At 33.8% G+C, this 16,802-nt stretch overlaps 1 protein-coding gene and 1 pseudogene across 1 annotated transcript; both read right to left on the minus strand.

The window, feature by feature from the left end:
- Window positions 1-6,643: 6,643 nt before the first annotated feature.
- On the minus strand, window positions 6,644-11,268 carry LOC106720121 (annotated as a pseudogene).
- Window positions 11,269-13,940: 2,672 nt separating this feature from the next.
- On the minus strand, window positions 13,941-16,208 carry LOC106720123 (trypsin 3A1-like). The gene is made up of 5 exons (XM_014514705.2): window positions 16,157-16,208; window positions 15,570-15,795; window positions 14,660-14,909; window positions 14,337-14,489; window positions 13,941-14,093 (listed from the first exon to the last, which is right to left on the minus strand). Exons 1-5 carry the CDS (start codon window positions 16,206-16,208, stop codon window positions 13,941-13,943), a joined length of 834 nt encoding a protein of 277 aa, XP_014370191.2.
- Between the last annotated feature and the right edge of the window lie 594 nt (window positions 16,209-16,802).

Genomic DNA, 16,802 nt, shown 5'->3' on the forward strand with positions numbered 1-16,802 from the left:
TTCAGAATACGTATTTATGTATGCACTAGTTTACGCCCGCGATTCCGTCTGCGCGGAACTAGAAATAATGGTAATAAGTAGCTTATATGTTCTTCCAGACTATGATCTACAAAATGGTGCCAAATTTCATCGAGATCCGTTGAGTCGATTCATCTATCAATCCATACATCCATCCATCCATAATAGTATTTTATCCAAGGGTGTCACAGTATTTTCTTTCGAATTGAGTGCTTGATTAATTAACTAAAGTTTCGAGTTACTTACTCATTCGATAAAAAAAACATTTTGCGTCAACATTCTATCTTCCTAATATTATAAATGCGAAAGTTAAGGTGGAAGGATGTTTGTTTGAAGGTATCTCCGGAACGGCTTAATGGATTTTGATTAAATTTGGCACAGATGTTGAGAATAGTCTGGAAGAACACATAAGCTAATTCTGTTTTTTTTAATCACGCGAGAACAGAGTCGCGGGCGCTAGCTATTTTATATTATACTAGCTGTCGCCCGCGACTCCGCCCGCGCGCATTTAAAAAATGGGGGGGGGGGGGTTATGAAAAATAGATGTTGGCCGATTCTCAGACCTACTGAATATGCTCACAAAATTTCATGAGAATCGGTCAAGCCGTTTCGGAGGAGTACGGGAACGAAAACTGTGACACGAGAATTTTATAATATATTAGATAGTACTTCTTCCATATATATTTGTATATTATAAGTGGGTCATTCATAACTAACGTAAAATAAATATTGTACAAATATGATGTGATTACTTGATAACATGTAATTGCAGCGGATAAGGTAATGTGACTGCAATTATTGCAGATAAATCTCGCATGATATGAACCAGTAAACAAGTTTGATGGATTTTAGAATGCAAGTTTAATGTTACGGAAAACTATTAATTTTTTTTAACATCATAGTGTTAATATTTTATACCTTTTAAAAAACACGCTAAACGGACTGATAGTCAATAAGTGTGAAATACAAGTCATTTCTGCCAAAGTAATGTGAACTAAGTATCGAATAAGTATAAACCCGATGTGTTGTGTTCATGACTCGGTGAAAAAATTAAGATAGCTACTAAAGGTGGGTATAGACTAGAGCATGTACTTGTAACAAAACAACGAGCCGCTCTATGATATGTTGTTGTGTATCACCCTTTCACGAACCAGACGTGCTTTGGAAACTATGCTTTTACCTGTATCATATCATTCGTTAAATCGTTACATTACATAGAAATGCTTGAGAAAATGCTCTAGTGTATATTCACCTTAAGACAATCTCGATTGTATCTTGTAGAATTCTAGATAACCAGGTACTATCGCAACGCGGAGTTCCACCAAAGAACTTGGCGCACGCCAGTGGCACTAGAGGATGGCCACCTAAGAGGTTTTAGTGGGTAAAACCCCACATAACCTTGCTACCTCCCAGGAGCAGGGTATCTTTTTTAAGATCCATTTACTAAGTATTTCTTAATTAAATAATTTATTTATCATAATTTAATTTAAAAATAAGTCATAGTTAGATCTACATTTTTTGTCGCAAACATACTTCATATAATTAGAACATGTATTTAACATTTTTAAATGGTTCTAATTAAAATAAAACGCACGCAAATGTAAACGGTCGTACTCAACTGTGACATAGACCGAAAGGCGGTCGCGCGTCCAAAATTGTACAGTTATATACCAGTTCTTTGTTGCTTTAAAACGCAAAAAAAAACTCTCGAATATCTCCGACAAGAGCATCTTTCGCTACATATTTCAACAATAATTGGTAATGTTAAATAGTATTATATGAAACGACTAATATGAAAAAAGAAAAGGTTTGTTCACAAAAAGGATTGTACAGTTTAGATTTGGTGATATAGTTTAACAAAGGATACTTATTTCTAATACTAGTTGTCGCCCGCTAATCCGTCCGTGTGGATTTAATAAAAAATTTAATAAATAGCCTATGTGTTTTTGCAGATTATGTTCTACATCTATCCCAAATTTTATCAAGGTCCGTTTAGTCGTTCCGGAAATACTTTCTAACAAACATGCATCAATCCATCCATCTAAACTTTCGCATTTCAAATATTAGTAAGATTACAATTGCCTATAACCCTCACACTAGGCTGAGTTTTTTATTTATTTAATGACAGTGACATTATAGTAATTGTTTGGTAAAATATTCAAACTATAACCTCTAAATACATGGATAGTAATACCAAGGTTAGTTGATATCTAATAATATTATTGTGTACAGGAATTATGAATATATTTAGATTTAGCAATCATTTGTTATTTTTTAGCATGGAACCAAAAACAATATGGTTAAAAGATAGTAATTATATTATAGGAGTTTTTATAATTCGGTATTTCAGGTTTTTTTTCAATAAGAGAAGGTGCAAACGAGCGGCTGAAACACCGAGTTAATCATTGACGCTGATGGGAATCCGCAACACCAGAGGAACCATCATCACCTCACTATACGTCTCCACCGAGGGACTCGGAGCCTACCCTAAGTTAGGGATGACCTGAATGCGTTATCGGCGTTCTTTCAGGTGTTTTGGCAATGGAAAAAATATTATCTGAGCATGCATATAATATGTACTGAATTTTTAAATAAATAAATATATATATATAAAAATTATATATTATTATTAAATAATCAATTATATAAATTATATGAATACAAAATTATCACTTCATAAATACAAATGCGGTTATTTAATTTAATTACAACAGAAACGTGAGACTTCGCAAATGATTGCTTACAAAGTACAATTTTGTAAATAAAAAATAAGAAAATCTATATATATAAAAGAAAGTCGTGTTAGTTACACTATTTATAACTCGAGATCGGTCGAACTGATGGGCTTGGTGGGCAGGTAGCTTAGAACCAGGAAACGGACATAGGATAATTTTTACCCCGTTTTCTATTTTTTATTCCGCGCGGACGGAGTCGCGGGTAAAAGCTAGTTAATAATAAATATGCAAAATGTATGTATTTATGTATTTACATTTCTTATTATAATTCTTCTTATAACGATATATATGACTTAGTTTGAATATAATTCTGTTTCGCACAGCAGCGTTGTGGAATGATCTGTTCTAGGCGGTATTTCCAAACCGCTACAGGGTCCTTCAAAAAGCGAGCGTATCATTTTCTCAAAGGCCGGCAACGCATCTGCGGTTCCTCTCGTATTTCAGATGTCCATGGGCGTCGTTGAACACCTCGGCGTTGCCGCTGCTCGATTGCCTCTTTATCTTATAAAAAAAATATCAATGACAATATAATTAATGAGATTCATTTGAGAGAATACCAAATTATTTGAACAAGTATTTAATTTGAACGAGTGATTAGCGCTTAAGTAAAGTAAGCGGTTTAGTGCTGACCTTATTTTTTAAAATATTATTATAACAAATTATAAAAAAAAATATATATAGAACAATTTTATGTAAAGCAGTTTTATGTGGAAGTAAGGTCCTTAGAGAAGATTTAGTATCGAGAAATATACAGGTCGTAAACAAGAGGTCACACCGAGTGGTTTGCGGTCGATAGCTTGAAAGCTATTAAGGAACATATATTTTCTGCAAACGAGACATTTGTTTTCTATTTCTGTATTATGTTTATTCCATTTAATTACTAAGGGAATAATAGTTTCATTCTAATTACATAGAATCGCATAACATCGCATATTAAGTTTATACAAGGTTTATAGAAAGTTTACAAAGTAAAGTAACTACTTTAGTAATAATATCAATAGAAACATTGCTTCTATTCAGAAGCGTGATAAAAATCAACATTTCCGTTACAACCTATTGTATATGAATATATATAAACATTGTGATATGAATTTTATAATGACAGTTATTTTCAAAAGTGACACTGCACAATAACTTGTTTACTAACAGTACCAACATAAATATCTCTACCGATACAGTGAAATATTAATCAATAACGTTCTTCAAAGATATTAATTTTACAATATTTCCTGCCATAATAATTCCACTTTAATATAAAAACCTTCAGCACAATAATTAATATTCAAATTACAAGATGCTCTAGCTACGAGAATAACTACCTAACAACGCATATATAAGACGTGGAAATTCCTACTTTTATCTGTGTACTTTTTTAAAAACATGACTGCCTTTTTTGCATCGTAACTGTCTTGTGAAAAATTGAATTCACGTTCGTAGTTTTCACGAAGATTATTTTTCATACGTACGTGAACAAGGTCGATCGGTGACAAGACACATTACATAAAGCAAGTGCTCAGTACATTATGTTAATATCACTTCCTGCACTCGCAGTGGGCCGTGACAAATGATCATGCAAAATAAAAATACATACAATAATACATAAGAAATTACAATAAAGAAAATTAAGGAAATGAATACCTATTTAATACTTTATTACTTTGCGAATATGATTTGTCGAATTTTATTTACAAGTCATTTTGAATAATAATTGAGGTACCTAATATATACCTACTTGTTTTCAATAGTAAATAATAGGTACCGTTGATTAATAGTTACGTTTATTACTTACTAGCTATCGCCCGCGACTCCGTCCGAGCGGAATAGAAAAAAACATAATAAGTAGCCTATGTGTTCTCCCAGACTTTGTGATCTTCGCCAAATTTCATTGAAATCCTTTGAGCCGTTCTGGAGATACCTTCAAACAAACATCCATCCATCCATCAAAACATTAATATAATAATAATATAATATAATATTAGTAAGATGAAAAATTCTATTTGATGTCTTAAATGATCTTGTAATCTTAAGGTTAAAGTTGGTTACAATATTTTTTCTTTACCTTTTGTTCATTCTTAAGTATCTTGCTTTCGCTTTTATTGAAAAAAAAAACCAATGAAATCATTTGGATACGTGAAATAAATAAAGAAATCGATTTTAAAACTCATAATTTAACCGAACCAAACTATTGTAATATAGAGCGTTAAGTTTTAAAAAAAAACATATTTAAATTGCGTTAGTAAATGGTACTTTAAATTGGATAATTAATTAATATTTCATTTCTTTTTATCTACCAATATCAATCCAATATCTACAAATACTCGTGTAAACTGAGTAGTTTTGAAAAGCTTAACAAAGTTTAATTTTAATTTATTATGTTGTACAAAAACTTGTTTATATTATTATTTTCTCTGTATTTAGTACTTTAATTACTTAATTGGCGTCTAATTAATTTTAATGATTTATTTTAAAACAAAAAATTCAAATTAGATTTTCCACAAAAGGCACTAATTTTCTGATAGATTAGTACTTTTAAATAATCACAACTGGTTAATTAAATTGTTTTGTATTAATAATAATAATTTATATACATTAACATGATTTACTGGGAGTTCAATCATCAACCTGCCCTTATCCCTATGGAGGGGCGGCACAGTATGTACTACTCCTCCATACATCTCTATCAGCCGTCATATCTGAATTTACCCCCTTCTTACGCATATCCTCTTTCACACAATCCATCCATACTTTCTTTGGTCTTCCTCTACCTTTATAGCCATCCACATTCAATCTCATTACTTTTTTGTTTATATGATTATCATCCCTCCGCATAACATGTCCAAATCACGCTATTACTGGGAGTTCAATAATATGCAGATTTTTCAATATACTACCGTTAGTGTTGTCTGCTGTCAAGTCAGTATGTACATAGAATTCAATTTCCTTTTATTGAGGATCAAGTACATAAAATAACAAATAAATGCAGTAACAGTCGACGCTAGTACTAAGGACTCTCGTACGGTCTAACCATTAAATAGTTTTGCTAAGAGCGCACTTCACGTTCGGCCAACTTCAGACCTCTTGAAATGATTTAACTGGAGATGCCGCTGCTGGAAGAGAATTTCTGCGAATAATTGTACAAACGCTTTACATTGAACAAGTTTGTGAAATCCATTATTTTTAGTTATTACATTTAGAAGATTATTTTCTAAAGTAACGAATAATTTTTCTATTTTGTTTTCTGGATAGAGAAGTAATAATTACATTTGTTTGCAAGTTATTCCGTGCTTTAGATAATTTAGTTTAGGTAAGGCTGCTTCTTGATGATTTTACTATATTTAATTTGTGGTCAGTAAAGGTTCTGCGTTGGCGTTGCCTATTTACTACCGCATTCATGGTATTTAAGGGGTCACTGAGGGAGTTGCTTAGCTTGAATATGAGAAATCTATATGAGCAACTGTATCGACTCTGACTGGGAATTAGTTTGTGTTAATTAATTAAGGTTTATGTAAAAATAAAAATTAAAAAAGGTGAAGTTTTGAGCTCATTATCATCAGCTCACTATAAGTTCGCGTGGAGGGGCTCGGAGCCTATCCTAAGTTAGGGGTGACTAGGCCATAGTTTACAATGCTGGTCCAATGCAGGTTTATTGACTTCACATGTATCTTTGAATTTCTTCTCAGATATGTGCAGGTTGCATCACGTTTTCCTTCATTGCAAGAACGTCGCATAAATGTACCGATGTAAATCGAAAATCAAAAACTCATTGGTATTGGCGGGATTCGAACCTAGGATTTGTATATTACAAGTCAAGTGCTTAACCCCTGAGCTATCGAAATAATAAAGTTATAAAAAAAACAATTATTTATTTTATTAGTAGTTAACATCGTTATTTATAATCCCGTGTGCGTCTTGATAAAGTCCTTTATGTTCGGTGCAGCGAGGTTCGCAAACACGCTGGGAGAGAGCCGTTGCCCGCAGCCCCGCCCGAACGATACCACGCCGCGCGCCACCCCGTCGATAACTCCCACCCCTCCTGAATCACCCTGATCAAGGAAATATATTTTATGCGAATAAAGATGAATAATAAGAAATATTGAGCGTGAGCATTAAATATATTTTCTAAATCTTTTATTATTTATTCCTTTATTGTAGTAATATCTTAACAACTACATTTTTACCTTGACATTTTTGTATCAAATATCAACGTTCTACGAGTATTTCTTAACAAAATAGTTATCTATGAACAATGACAAAAGAGCTTTTGAATTTATTTACGTTACAATTTTCACATGGAAGTCCGCCAGATAACTTGGGACGACAAGCTAACGCTTGAAAGTTTCGTGTTTGCTAGATTTGCTCTTACTTTTTTCCACCTTTTATTTTATAATTATATTCAAAAACATGGCTAAGTATAAAATATTTATTTTTTATAACCAGAATAAAATATTATATTATATTTAAAATTGTTTACCTGACATGTGCTCTTCCCACCAAAGAAGAAGTTTCCCGCGCAGAGCATATTCTCTGTAATCCTTAACGAATTGTATGCTGACTGACATCGAGATCTACTAACTAGATTTAAATCTACTGCCATCAATCTGTCAGGTAATGTTGAAGCGCCTTGCTGAAATTTATAGCAAAGTAACATAAGTAAAACGCTTACATACGATCGAAATCAGTGGATCAAGATTTATTTTTCCTAAAATTTGGGTCTGAATTTAACCCATCTAATAGCAATCGCTTGTATATATACATACCCTAGTACGACCCCAACCACTAACAGTCATAGGTGTTCCAGCCCTTAACATTGATCCTTTTGCAGGCAAAGCTATTGGTTGTGTGCAGGAATTGAACTTGATGTCTTCTGAAGTCCTCATCACCGCAATGTCCTTGTCAAATGGAGGTCTATTGTAGCCGGGGTACGGGATAACTTCAGCTATTGGAATGACTACCGTTCTTTCGAAATGTACTTCCAGAACGAAGTAAAACAGTTGATGGGACAACGCTGAAATAATACATGTAGTAATTTTGTAATTTAATTAAAGAGCAATAAGAGATCCAACAAATAAAAAAATAGGTAACTCTCTCTTTTTTTTAAATATTGTATTTTATGAAAATGAAGTTTCATCGATTCGCTTCCGGGTTTTCAAGACAACACATGAAGAATAGGATATTGGCGAAGGATGGGTTATTTTACTAGCGTAAAGATAATTTCTTTAACTTCGTTTATCATCTGTATGTTTATTTTCCCTTCCACCAAGAGTTTATCTAATTCACAGGAACTGAAACTGTCTGTTCAACTATTTCATACGTACTTTTGAGCGCAGTGCGCAGCTGTCAGTATAAATCGATTACTAATGATGAATCCACCGCAGAAGTAAGAGTTGTTGACGACGTAGCTGACCTGATGGGGAAATTCCTCACATGCGGCTAAGTGACCTCCCACGATCCTCTCTAATGTTTTGTTACTCTGTGGAACGGCTTCGTAGCGTAGTGTTACTCTTTCCGATTGAATGATCTCTGATTAAAAGGTAAATGGTGTTACCCTGTGAAGCATTACGGCGGCGAATTCTCATATGAATAAATTATCCGAGGCTTTATGGATTAAATTATAAAGACCGATATTGGAGCTGAATATGAATAAAGACAATACACAAACACAATAGTTACCCTCCTACGTGCAGTAATGTGATGATTACATTAGATTTCAAATGAGAGATGATTTCAAATTTTGTGATAAAATTGGCCCTATTTTATATTGCAACTTTTGTGTAAAAATCTCAAAACTAAGCAGATATAAAAAAATACTTACTACTTCCCAATAAAGACTTACAGCAAGTTACAAAAATGATAACAGTAAGTAACATTATCACAGCGAGACAGACTAACTTAACCTCATTGAATACAAAAATGAGATCAAGTATAAACGGAGAGATGTATTTAGTGCGAACCGATCATTTAAATAACCCACATGTTTAAAATAACACTCTAACTTACCTATGTAGCTATTTTCTATTGTCATGCAAAACAGGTTTACTGAAGATTTAATTTTAATTGATTACGACACGGAATTATGGGGAAGAAAATTAAAAACTATTCTCATGTAAACGTCAATCTGTTTTATTAGCCGACTTCAAAAAGAAGGAGGTTATCAATTCGACTGAATTTTTTTTTCTATATATGATTTTTAAATTTTTTGATACTTTGACTTCCAGCTTGATTAACTTATCGAGAAAATGGTATTAATGTGCTATAGTTATCTTCATTATGTCCTCTTTTAAAAGTCTTAAAACAACTTTTATATAATTTTTCTCCCAGCTGTCATTGAAGTAAAGGTTAGAATTATTTTATAAAATAAAAACTAGTTCAAATACTGTTTATTTAATAACACATTAAGTGTATTTGCCGTATCTTAATCTATAGACCAGTATATTGCGTGATGAAGTCCCTCATCGTGGGAGCGGAGATGTCTGTGAACACGGCTGGCGACAGAGGCTGGCCGCAGCCGCGGCCGAACGACACGATAGCCCGGGCCACACCGTCGATCGCTCCCACACCTCCAGAATCGCCCTGAAGTACAATATTTTATAGGCATTGATATATTGTTTGTGTTTGTCCTATCTTCTTTTATTTTTTCTTCAAGATAGTAGAACAAGGGTTATACTTCGGTTTCGCAACTTAGCTTGAGGGTCACTCCATTCAACCAAAACCCCCATTATGTGTCTGACGAATTTGGAAGCGATCTCAGCAAGCCGAGCTGATAACACGTTCAAAAATCTCTAACTAAAAAGAAAAGGATACAAGCTAGAGCAAACAAAGTTTAAGAGATATATAATTCACCTGACAAGTACTCTCCCCTCCCAGGAAAAAGTTACCAGCACATAACATGTTCCTTGTTATATCCACTTCCAGGAAGTACGTAGCTTGACAGAGTCTGCGGTCTACAACTGTTAAGTTGACTGCCATCAGTCGCAAAGGGATCGTAGTAGCGTCTTGCTGGAACAGGTGAAAGATCTTATCATCTATTGGTACTTGCCAATGACACCATTTGTGAAAACCACCGCGACACTTTGAACTTAGACATTATAACCCCTATCAAGGATAGGCTTAAGTTTTTCAGTGGGTAAGTGTACGAGCTGAAGAGGACAATTTGAATCTCATCATTTATTTCTCGCATCTATTTAAACTTTACCTCGGTGCGTCCCCATCCGCTCACAAGTAATGTATTTCCGGCTCTCGCAATCAATCCTTTGGGTGGTAGCGCAATCGGTTGTATACAGGAATCGAACTGAATAGCTTCTGCTGTCTTCATTACAGCTATATCTTTATCCAATGGTGGGTTATCATATTCAGGGTTTGGAATCACTTCTATAATAGGTATGATAGTACCATTGGTACGAAAAGTGCTTCCAGCCCGTAATACTACGGTTGATGGGTCGACGCTAAAAGATTAGAAGAAAGTTATTTATACAACTAAGAAGTCATTATAAAACGATCCAAAAAGTTAAAAATTCAGGTGGATACTGACTAAACATAAGGAGTGAGCAAAATATGAGAATGTGAGATCCAATGCTAATAAATGTTCTAAATACTTTTGATACCAAGAAAAAAATTGTGCAATTAACAGTGAATTAATTTAAATTCATTAATCGATAAGAATATTTTGTGAGTTATCAATAAAAATTAATGCCGAACAACGAACGATATTGACTTCGTTTAAACTTTTAAGGATTTTATCCAATTGGTCTACGTAGGTTTTTTAATATAATGCCTTAGGATAATATTAGATCTCTTGTATGTATAGCTGTGTGAATTCAGAATTTATACCGTAGTTAATCCTACCTTAGAATTCTTAAATGGTTAAAAGAATTGTAAAACACAATATTATTTAGCCACGATTTTAGTAGAATGATGCAGTTACACTTGACTGTTGTCAAAGACTAAAAATTGCGAAAAACAATGATTTGATTTTTTTATATATATTCGGGTATCTAAGTACATAAAATAGTACTACTGTGTTTTCTTTTAATCACTGACGATATGTGTATCAATTTAATTATGTTCGGTTGACCGTACGAAGGTTTGGGACCTTTTAGGCCAACGTTAACAATAAACTATATCAAGGTAATAATTGGCTTACTTTTGCGCACAATGTGCGGCTGTTAGGATGAATCGTTCACTGACGATGAATCCACCACAGAAATACGAATTGTTCACAATATAGCTAACTTGGTGGGGGAACTCTGTGCACGTGGAATTGAAACCCCCCACTATTCTAGCCTGGGGTCTATTAAGTTCGCTGTCGACTGGATCGCTGGCTGCAGGCGCGTTATTGACTGGCACTGTCTCTGATACGATGATTTCTAAATAATAAGATTGGGTCAAAAAATTACATCACTACAAATTATGTTTTGGAGGTTATTCTAAAACAATAAAATTGGGGCAAAAGGTAGCCCGCTCAGTGTATGAAGAAATGGATTAAACCATCCCTGCGATGGTTTTCAGCTGGCTTCATTTCACTCTGAAGTGAATATAGGTAGGGGTAGTTACCCCTACCTATATTGCTTAGTTGCTGCTTAGTTACTGCTTTACTATGCTTAGTTAAGCATGCTATATACACAGTCTTACCAATTGTTGCCATTTAAAAAATACCAGTGAATAAAAAAATTGTGAGTATTTAAAATATATAAAATATGAAAAACATAATAATCTGCTAACACGCTGTATTTACGATGCTCATAACGAAAAACCATATTTTTATTTTTGTCCGTCTATCTCTGTTTGTCCGGAAGTCCGCGTTTGTTCCGGGTAATCTCCGAAGGCTCAGGACCAATTTTGACGGAACTTTAATTAGAAGGTAATTGAAATGTACGGCAGTAACTTAGTCTTTTTTTTATTTTGCGCTGACAAATTCGCGAGCCAAAGTTAATATTAAAAAAAGAGGACAACAAACTTTCAATAAGTTAATGCTTAATGTTGGGGTTAATTTGTGGACAATATTAAGTAAGGTTATCGTTATCAATGTTAATGTTTGTTATTTATATCCAATTAGAGGTATTTTGGTGCTAATTAAAAGCGAAGATAATGTTACCCTGTTTACATTAATTAAAAAACTGGTTCAAACATCTTTACTTTTTCTCTTTTCTTCCTCTTTTTTAATAGATTTCCCTATTCGAGACTAATTTTGTTCTTATTTTTTAATTCATACAATTGACTTGCACATCGACTATGTTTATAATCAATATTATAAGTAAGAAGTAAGATTAATTAATTTAAACTTTCGTGAGCCATAATAACTAATTAATTAATAACGGCTTAACTCACGTGTGATCGTCCAGTGACGGCATCTTCAGGGCGAGTGATTATTTTGAAGTGAATAAACACGCCCTGAAGATAGACCCCCGACGGGTCCGAAACTAGTCGGTGCCGTCATCGGACATTAATCGGTTAACAATTAATTTTAATTTTAATTAATTGATTAATTAATTTTACTACATGTTATAATTGAATCTTTTTGTTTATATCTTGTACAAATCTTGTAACTTAAGTTAGACCCCCTTCTCGTTGACATTATTTTTTAAATTTGGTACACGCCTTTAGTCATAATAACAGTGCTATTTTTTAGATTCTGTGTCTATAATTTACCAAGATAACTGTGACTTCAAAATGATAGGATTTAAAGAATAGAAAAACGTAGTAAAATCTAATTCCAATTGTTAAAAATAAAAATTAACTTAAAATTTATTTTAATATTACTGTTTTTAAATTAATGTTCTTGTGAACTCACTTGCTTGGAGAGATGACAAACATTTAAGAGCCCAAATAAAAATCCAACACCACATGTTGAATAAAAAATCAATCGACAAACTGAATCGATGTAAAGTTAAAGGAACAACCGCATTATTAAACTTGCTATTTATATCTGTGAAATGAAACAAAACTTAATTGCTGGCATCTTATCATTAAAATTTTAATACTTTTGACAAAGATTAAAATACAGACATACAGGGTGTCCGGGAATATCATCATTAACAGTGGTAGATCCTGCAACACAATATTTGTTGGGTGCACGAATAGGCCGGGTCGATAGAGATAGACGTGAAGTGGAAGCAATTCCGTGTTACCTCTGATAAGTGTGCGTACCGGAGGCCTAACTATAGTCCACGTTCCCTTCCCACTATTTTCTTATAAGGGAAGGAAGGGAAGGGGAAGTGGATTTGACGGGAGGAGATGAACGAACAGAAAGAGCATATATCCTCTTCCAATGCGTTCCCTCCTCTATCGATTAAAGGTCACTGCAAATGCGGATGTCTATGGGCAGCGGTCACTTCGTTATTTTGGCGTATTCAGGTGACCGTTTGCTCGTTTGCCACCTTATGATAAAAAAAAATGCCAGACATACGAACTTAACCTGATTGTCAGCAAAAATGCGATCAAGTACATAAACAGATGGATGTATGTAGCGCGAACTGATCATTTAAATAACCCACATGTTTAAAATAGCCCTTTAAAATAAACCAATGTCGGTATTTGTCATTGTCGTACAAACAATTTGCCTCCAAGTGAACTTCAATTACGATAAACTAGTTTTTGCCCTCGTCTTCGTCTGCGCAGAATTAAAAAAAAGGGGTAAAGAAATTATAATTTGTTACTGCTAACTATGTTCTATATCTGTGTTATATTTAAAAACATGTATTGAACCGTTGCGGAGTTATCAAGTCAATATGTGAATCATACCTATTCCATGGGAACCGTACACATTTCTGTACTCTTTAGTAACCTATGTGTTCTTCTAGACTGTGTTCTATATATATACCAAATGTTATCTAGATCCAAGCAATCCTTCTGGAGATATCTTTTTATAATATCAGTAAGATGTCTCACGCACATTTCTCACATTGAATAACTATTATACACGTACTAAATAGAATAAGTACGATTTTATTTCAATTCTTCAAGAATGTATTTGGTATTTTGGTGCTTAGAATTCAAGTCCGATTAACTTATATAAATTATTGAATAATTCTTTTTAAACCCTACATAACACCTAACATAAAATTCTATTCTTGTTTCTCTGTCCCGTTAAAGTAAAGGTATGGATTCCTTAGGTTTAAAATAAGAAAGATATTCGTTTACTTTTTATTAACTTTAGTACATCATTACATTGTATTTTATACAGCATTGCATCTAAAGTCCTGTATGTTTTGTGATGAAGTCCCTCATTTTGGGAGCGGAGATGTCTGTAAAGACGCTGGGCGAGAAAGGCTGGCCGCAGCCGCGGCCGAAAGACACGATAGCCCGGGCCACACCATCGATTGCACCCACACCTCCAGAATCACCCTGAAATAAAAGATTTTATAATCGTTCCCTTTAACTGACTTCCAAAAGGATGAATTTATTACTTTTCATCGAGCTTAGTGGCAAAAAGACGACATATTATAGTAGTTTTTTAATGGCCTTTCCATTCATTGCCACAAAGATTCCTTTTCAATTCAGCAGTAAACGAAAGTTATCTTCATTATATCTAATGAAGTCAAAGTAAAGAAAATATGTGCAATGATCTTAAAAAGTAATTTAAACTACCTGACAAGTACTCTCCCCTCCCAGGAAAAAGTTACCGGCGCACAACATGTTCTCGGTTATTTCCATTTGGAAGTACGCAGCTTGGCAGAGTCTGTGATCCACTACTCTTAAGTTGACTGCCATCAGTCGCTCGGGAATCGTGGAAGCGCCTTGCTAGAAGAGTACAAAATTATCTTATTGTCCATTGGGTTTTGCTAATGTATCAATCTACCATTAGTGATAACCACTATCTACCAGTATTCGACGTTCTTACGGTGACGGAAAACATCGTGATGCACATATCTGCGAAGAAATTGAAACATGAAATTGAAGAAAAACTCTACCTTTGTGCGTCCCCATCCGCTCACGACTAATGTAGTCCCGGCTTCTGCAGTCAATCCCTTGGGCGGTAGCTTTATCGGTTGAGTGCAGGAATCAAATTTTATAGTTTCTGCTGTCTTCATAACAGCTATATCTTTATCAAATGCTGGGTTATTGTATTCGGGGTAAGGGATTACTTCAATAATAGATAAGATGGTCCCGTTTGTACGAAAAGTGCTTCCTGATCGTAATACTACGGTTGATGGGTCCACGCTAAAATATTTAAGAGTAGATAAGGGATACCATAATATAGTTATGCATTTATTTTCTAGTAATAATTTTTTCGGATGGATTTCTGCACAAATTATATGGAAACGAAATGTTATGAGAGAGGGCAAATAATTATTTTACAAGTAAATAGGTTTTCATGATATGGAAGAAATTATGGTTGTAGGTAAATTTCAAACTACAATGAAAACAGTGAATCAGTTAAATTTACTACTCGAACAGCATTTTGTGTGAGTTATATAAATCTAAAGCCAAATAACGATCGAATCCAAATTGATTTTGCTCTAACACCAGGGGATTTGATCCAATTTGTCTACGAATATTAAAACAATAAAGAAGATTCGACCCTTTCTATTGGGATGGTATTAGATCTTGTGAATAGCTCTGTAAACTGAGAATAACAATATCCTTAACTTAATTAGAATACTTAAATAATAAACTCGCATATAATGTCCTTAAACAAGTGCCAAAGATTATGAAAATAAAATTATGATTTGGTTATTATTTGCTTTAGTGACTATTGGAATGTTAAATATTACTAATCTACTCCTTTAATCTATGACGATAATATGTGCGTAAAATTTTTATAATGTTTTATTCAAACGTCAAGACTGGTAGATTCGCATTTATTGGTTGTCAACTTACTTTTGAGCACAGTGTGCAGCTGTAAGGATGAATCTTTCACTGACTATAAACCCCCCACAGAAATAGGAGTTGTTCACAATGAAGCTCACTTGGTGAGGGAATTCCTCGCAAGTGGCGTTGCGACCCCCCACTATCCTGCCTTGCGATTTGTTAGGCTCGTTGTCCTGGACTGGGTAACTGGATATTGGCGCGCTACTCACTGGCACTCTCTCTGATACGATGATCTCTGAATGAAGTAGACTTGAAGTGAGTCTTTTGCTTGAAAATTACGACCAGGCTGAATGTTTTTATGTAGCTGTGAGTTCCCACTGCAGAAACATTTGTACAAAAACATATTTGACGAGAATAAAAGGGAATATCACAGTAAGATGATGATATTGAAGCGATCTAACTAGAAACATTTTAGTAGGTACTTCTAACATGGCACTTAAATTAAAAAAATATAGGAAATGTCACTCTTTTTTCATGGAATAAAATACTGGTCCAAACTCTCTCACTTCTGTTCGCTTACTATTTTTGAATAGAACGCTCTATTCGTGACAGATTTTGCAAAAATGAAAAACAATATGCTCTTGCGAATCACTCACTTGATTCCACTGATGACAAACATGTTAGAGCACAAATGAAAATCCAAAACATGTTGATTAACAAATCAGACTGGATCGATGCAAAGTTTGACAAACAATTGCGATATTTATGGTAAATGCAGCTTTTTATATACCAGTAAAATAAAAGCAAATATAATTGCTGCCCCCATCATTAAAATTTTAATACTTTTGTCAAAGATTAAAACACAGACATATACTTAGGAACTAACGATTACGTAGATGACATTTATTTCTTTTTATTTTATTAATCCAAGAATGATTTTTGTTTACACATTTACCACTTATACCTGAAAATCCTATGTTGTTTATTTTTTAATATATAAGAACATTTCTTAAACATGCGGTTTTATCTGTGATACATTGTAAAAGTTGATAGTTTTAATATCACTAAGTAAATAATTAAAAAAAAAACTATTATTAAAAATTACAGACCACTTATCTTTATAACACTCAACAAAAGTTGGCATCAGAGAGACTTCTCTATTTTTAATGAGACGTACAGACATTATGTATCTTTTCTGTCTACCTGGATTCCACAGGTGACGAACTTTTTTTATTATGTTTCCACTATCCATAAGAAACCGTTTTGTCAACCTTTCATTTTTCTTGAAAAAAACTAAAATCA

This window comes from Papilio machaon, chromosome 5 (genome assembly GCF_912999745.1).
Source record: "Papilio machaon chromosome 5, ilPapMach1.1, whole genome shotgun sequence".
Taxonomy (NCBI): Eukaryota; Metazoa; Arthropoda; class Insecta; order Lepidoptera; family Papilionidae; genus Papilio; species Papilio machaon.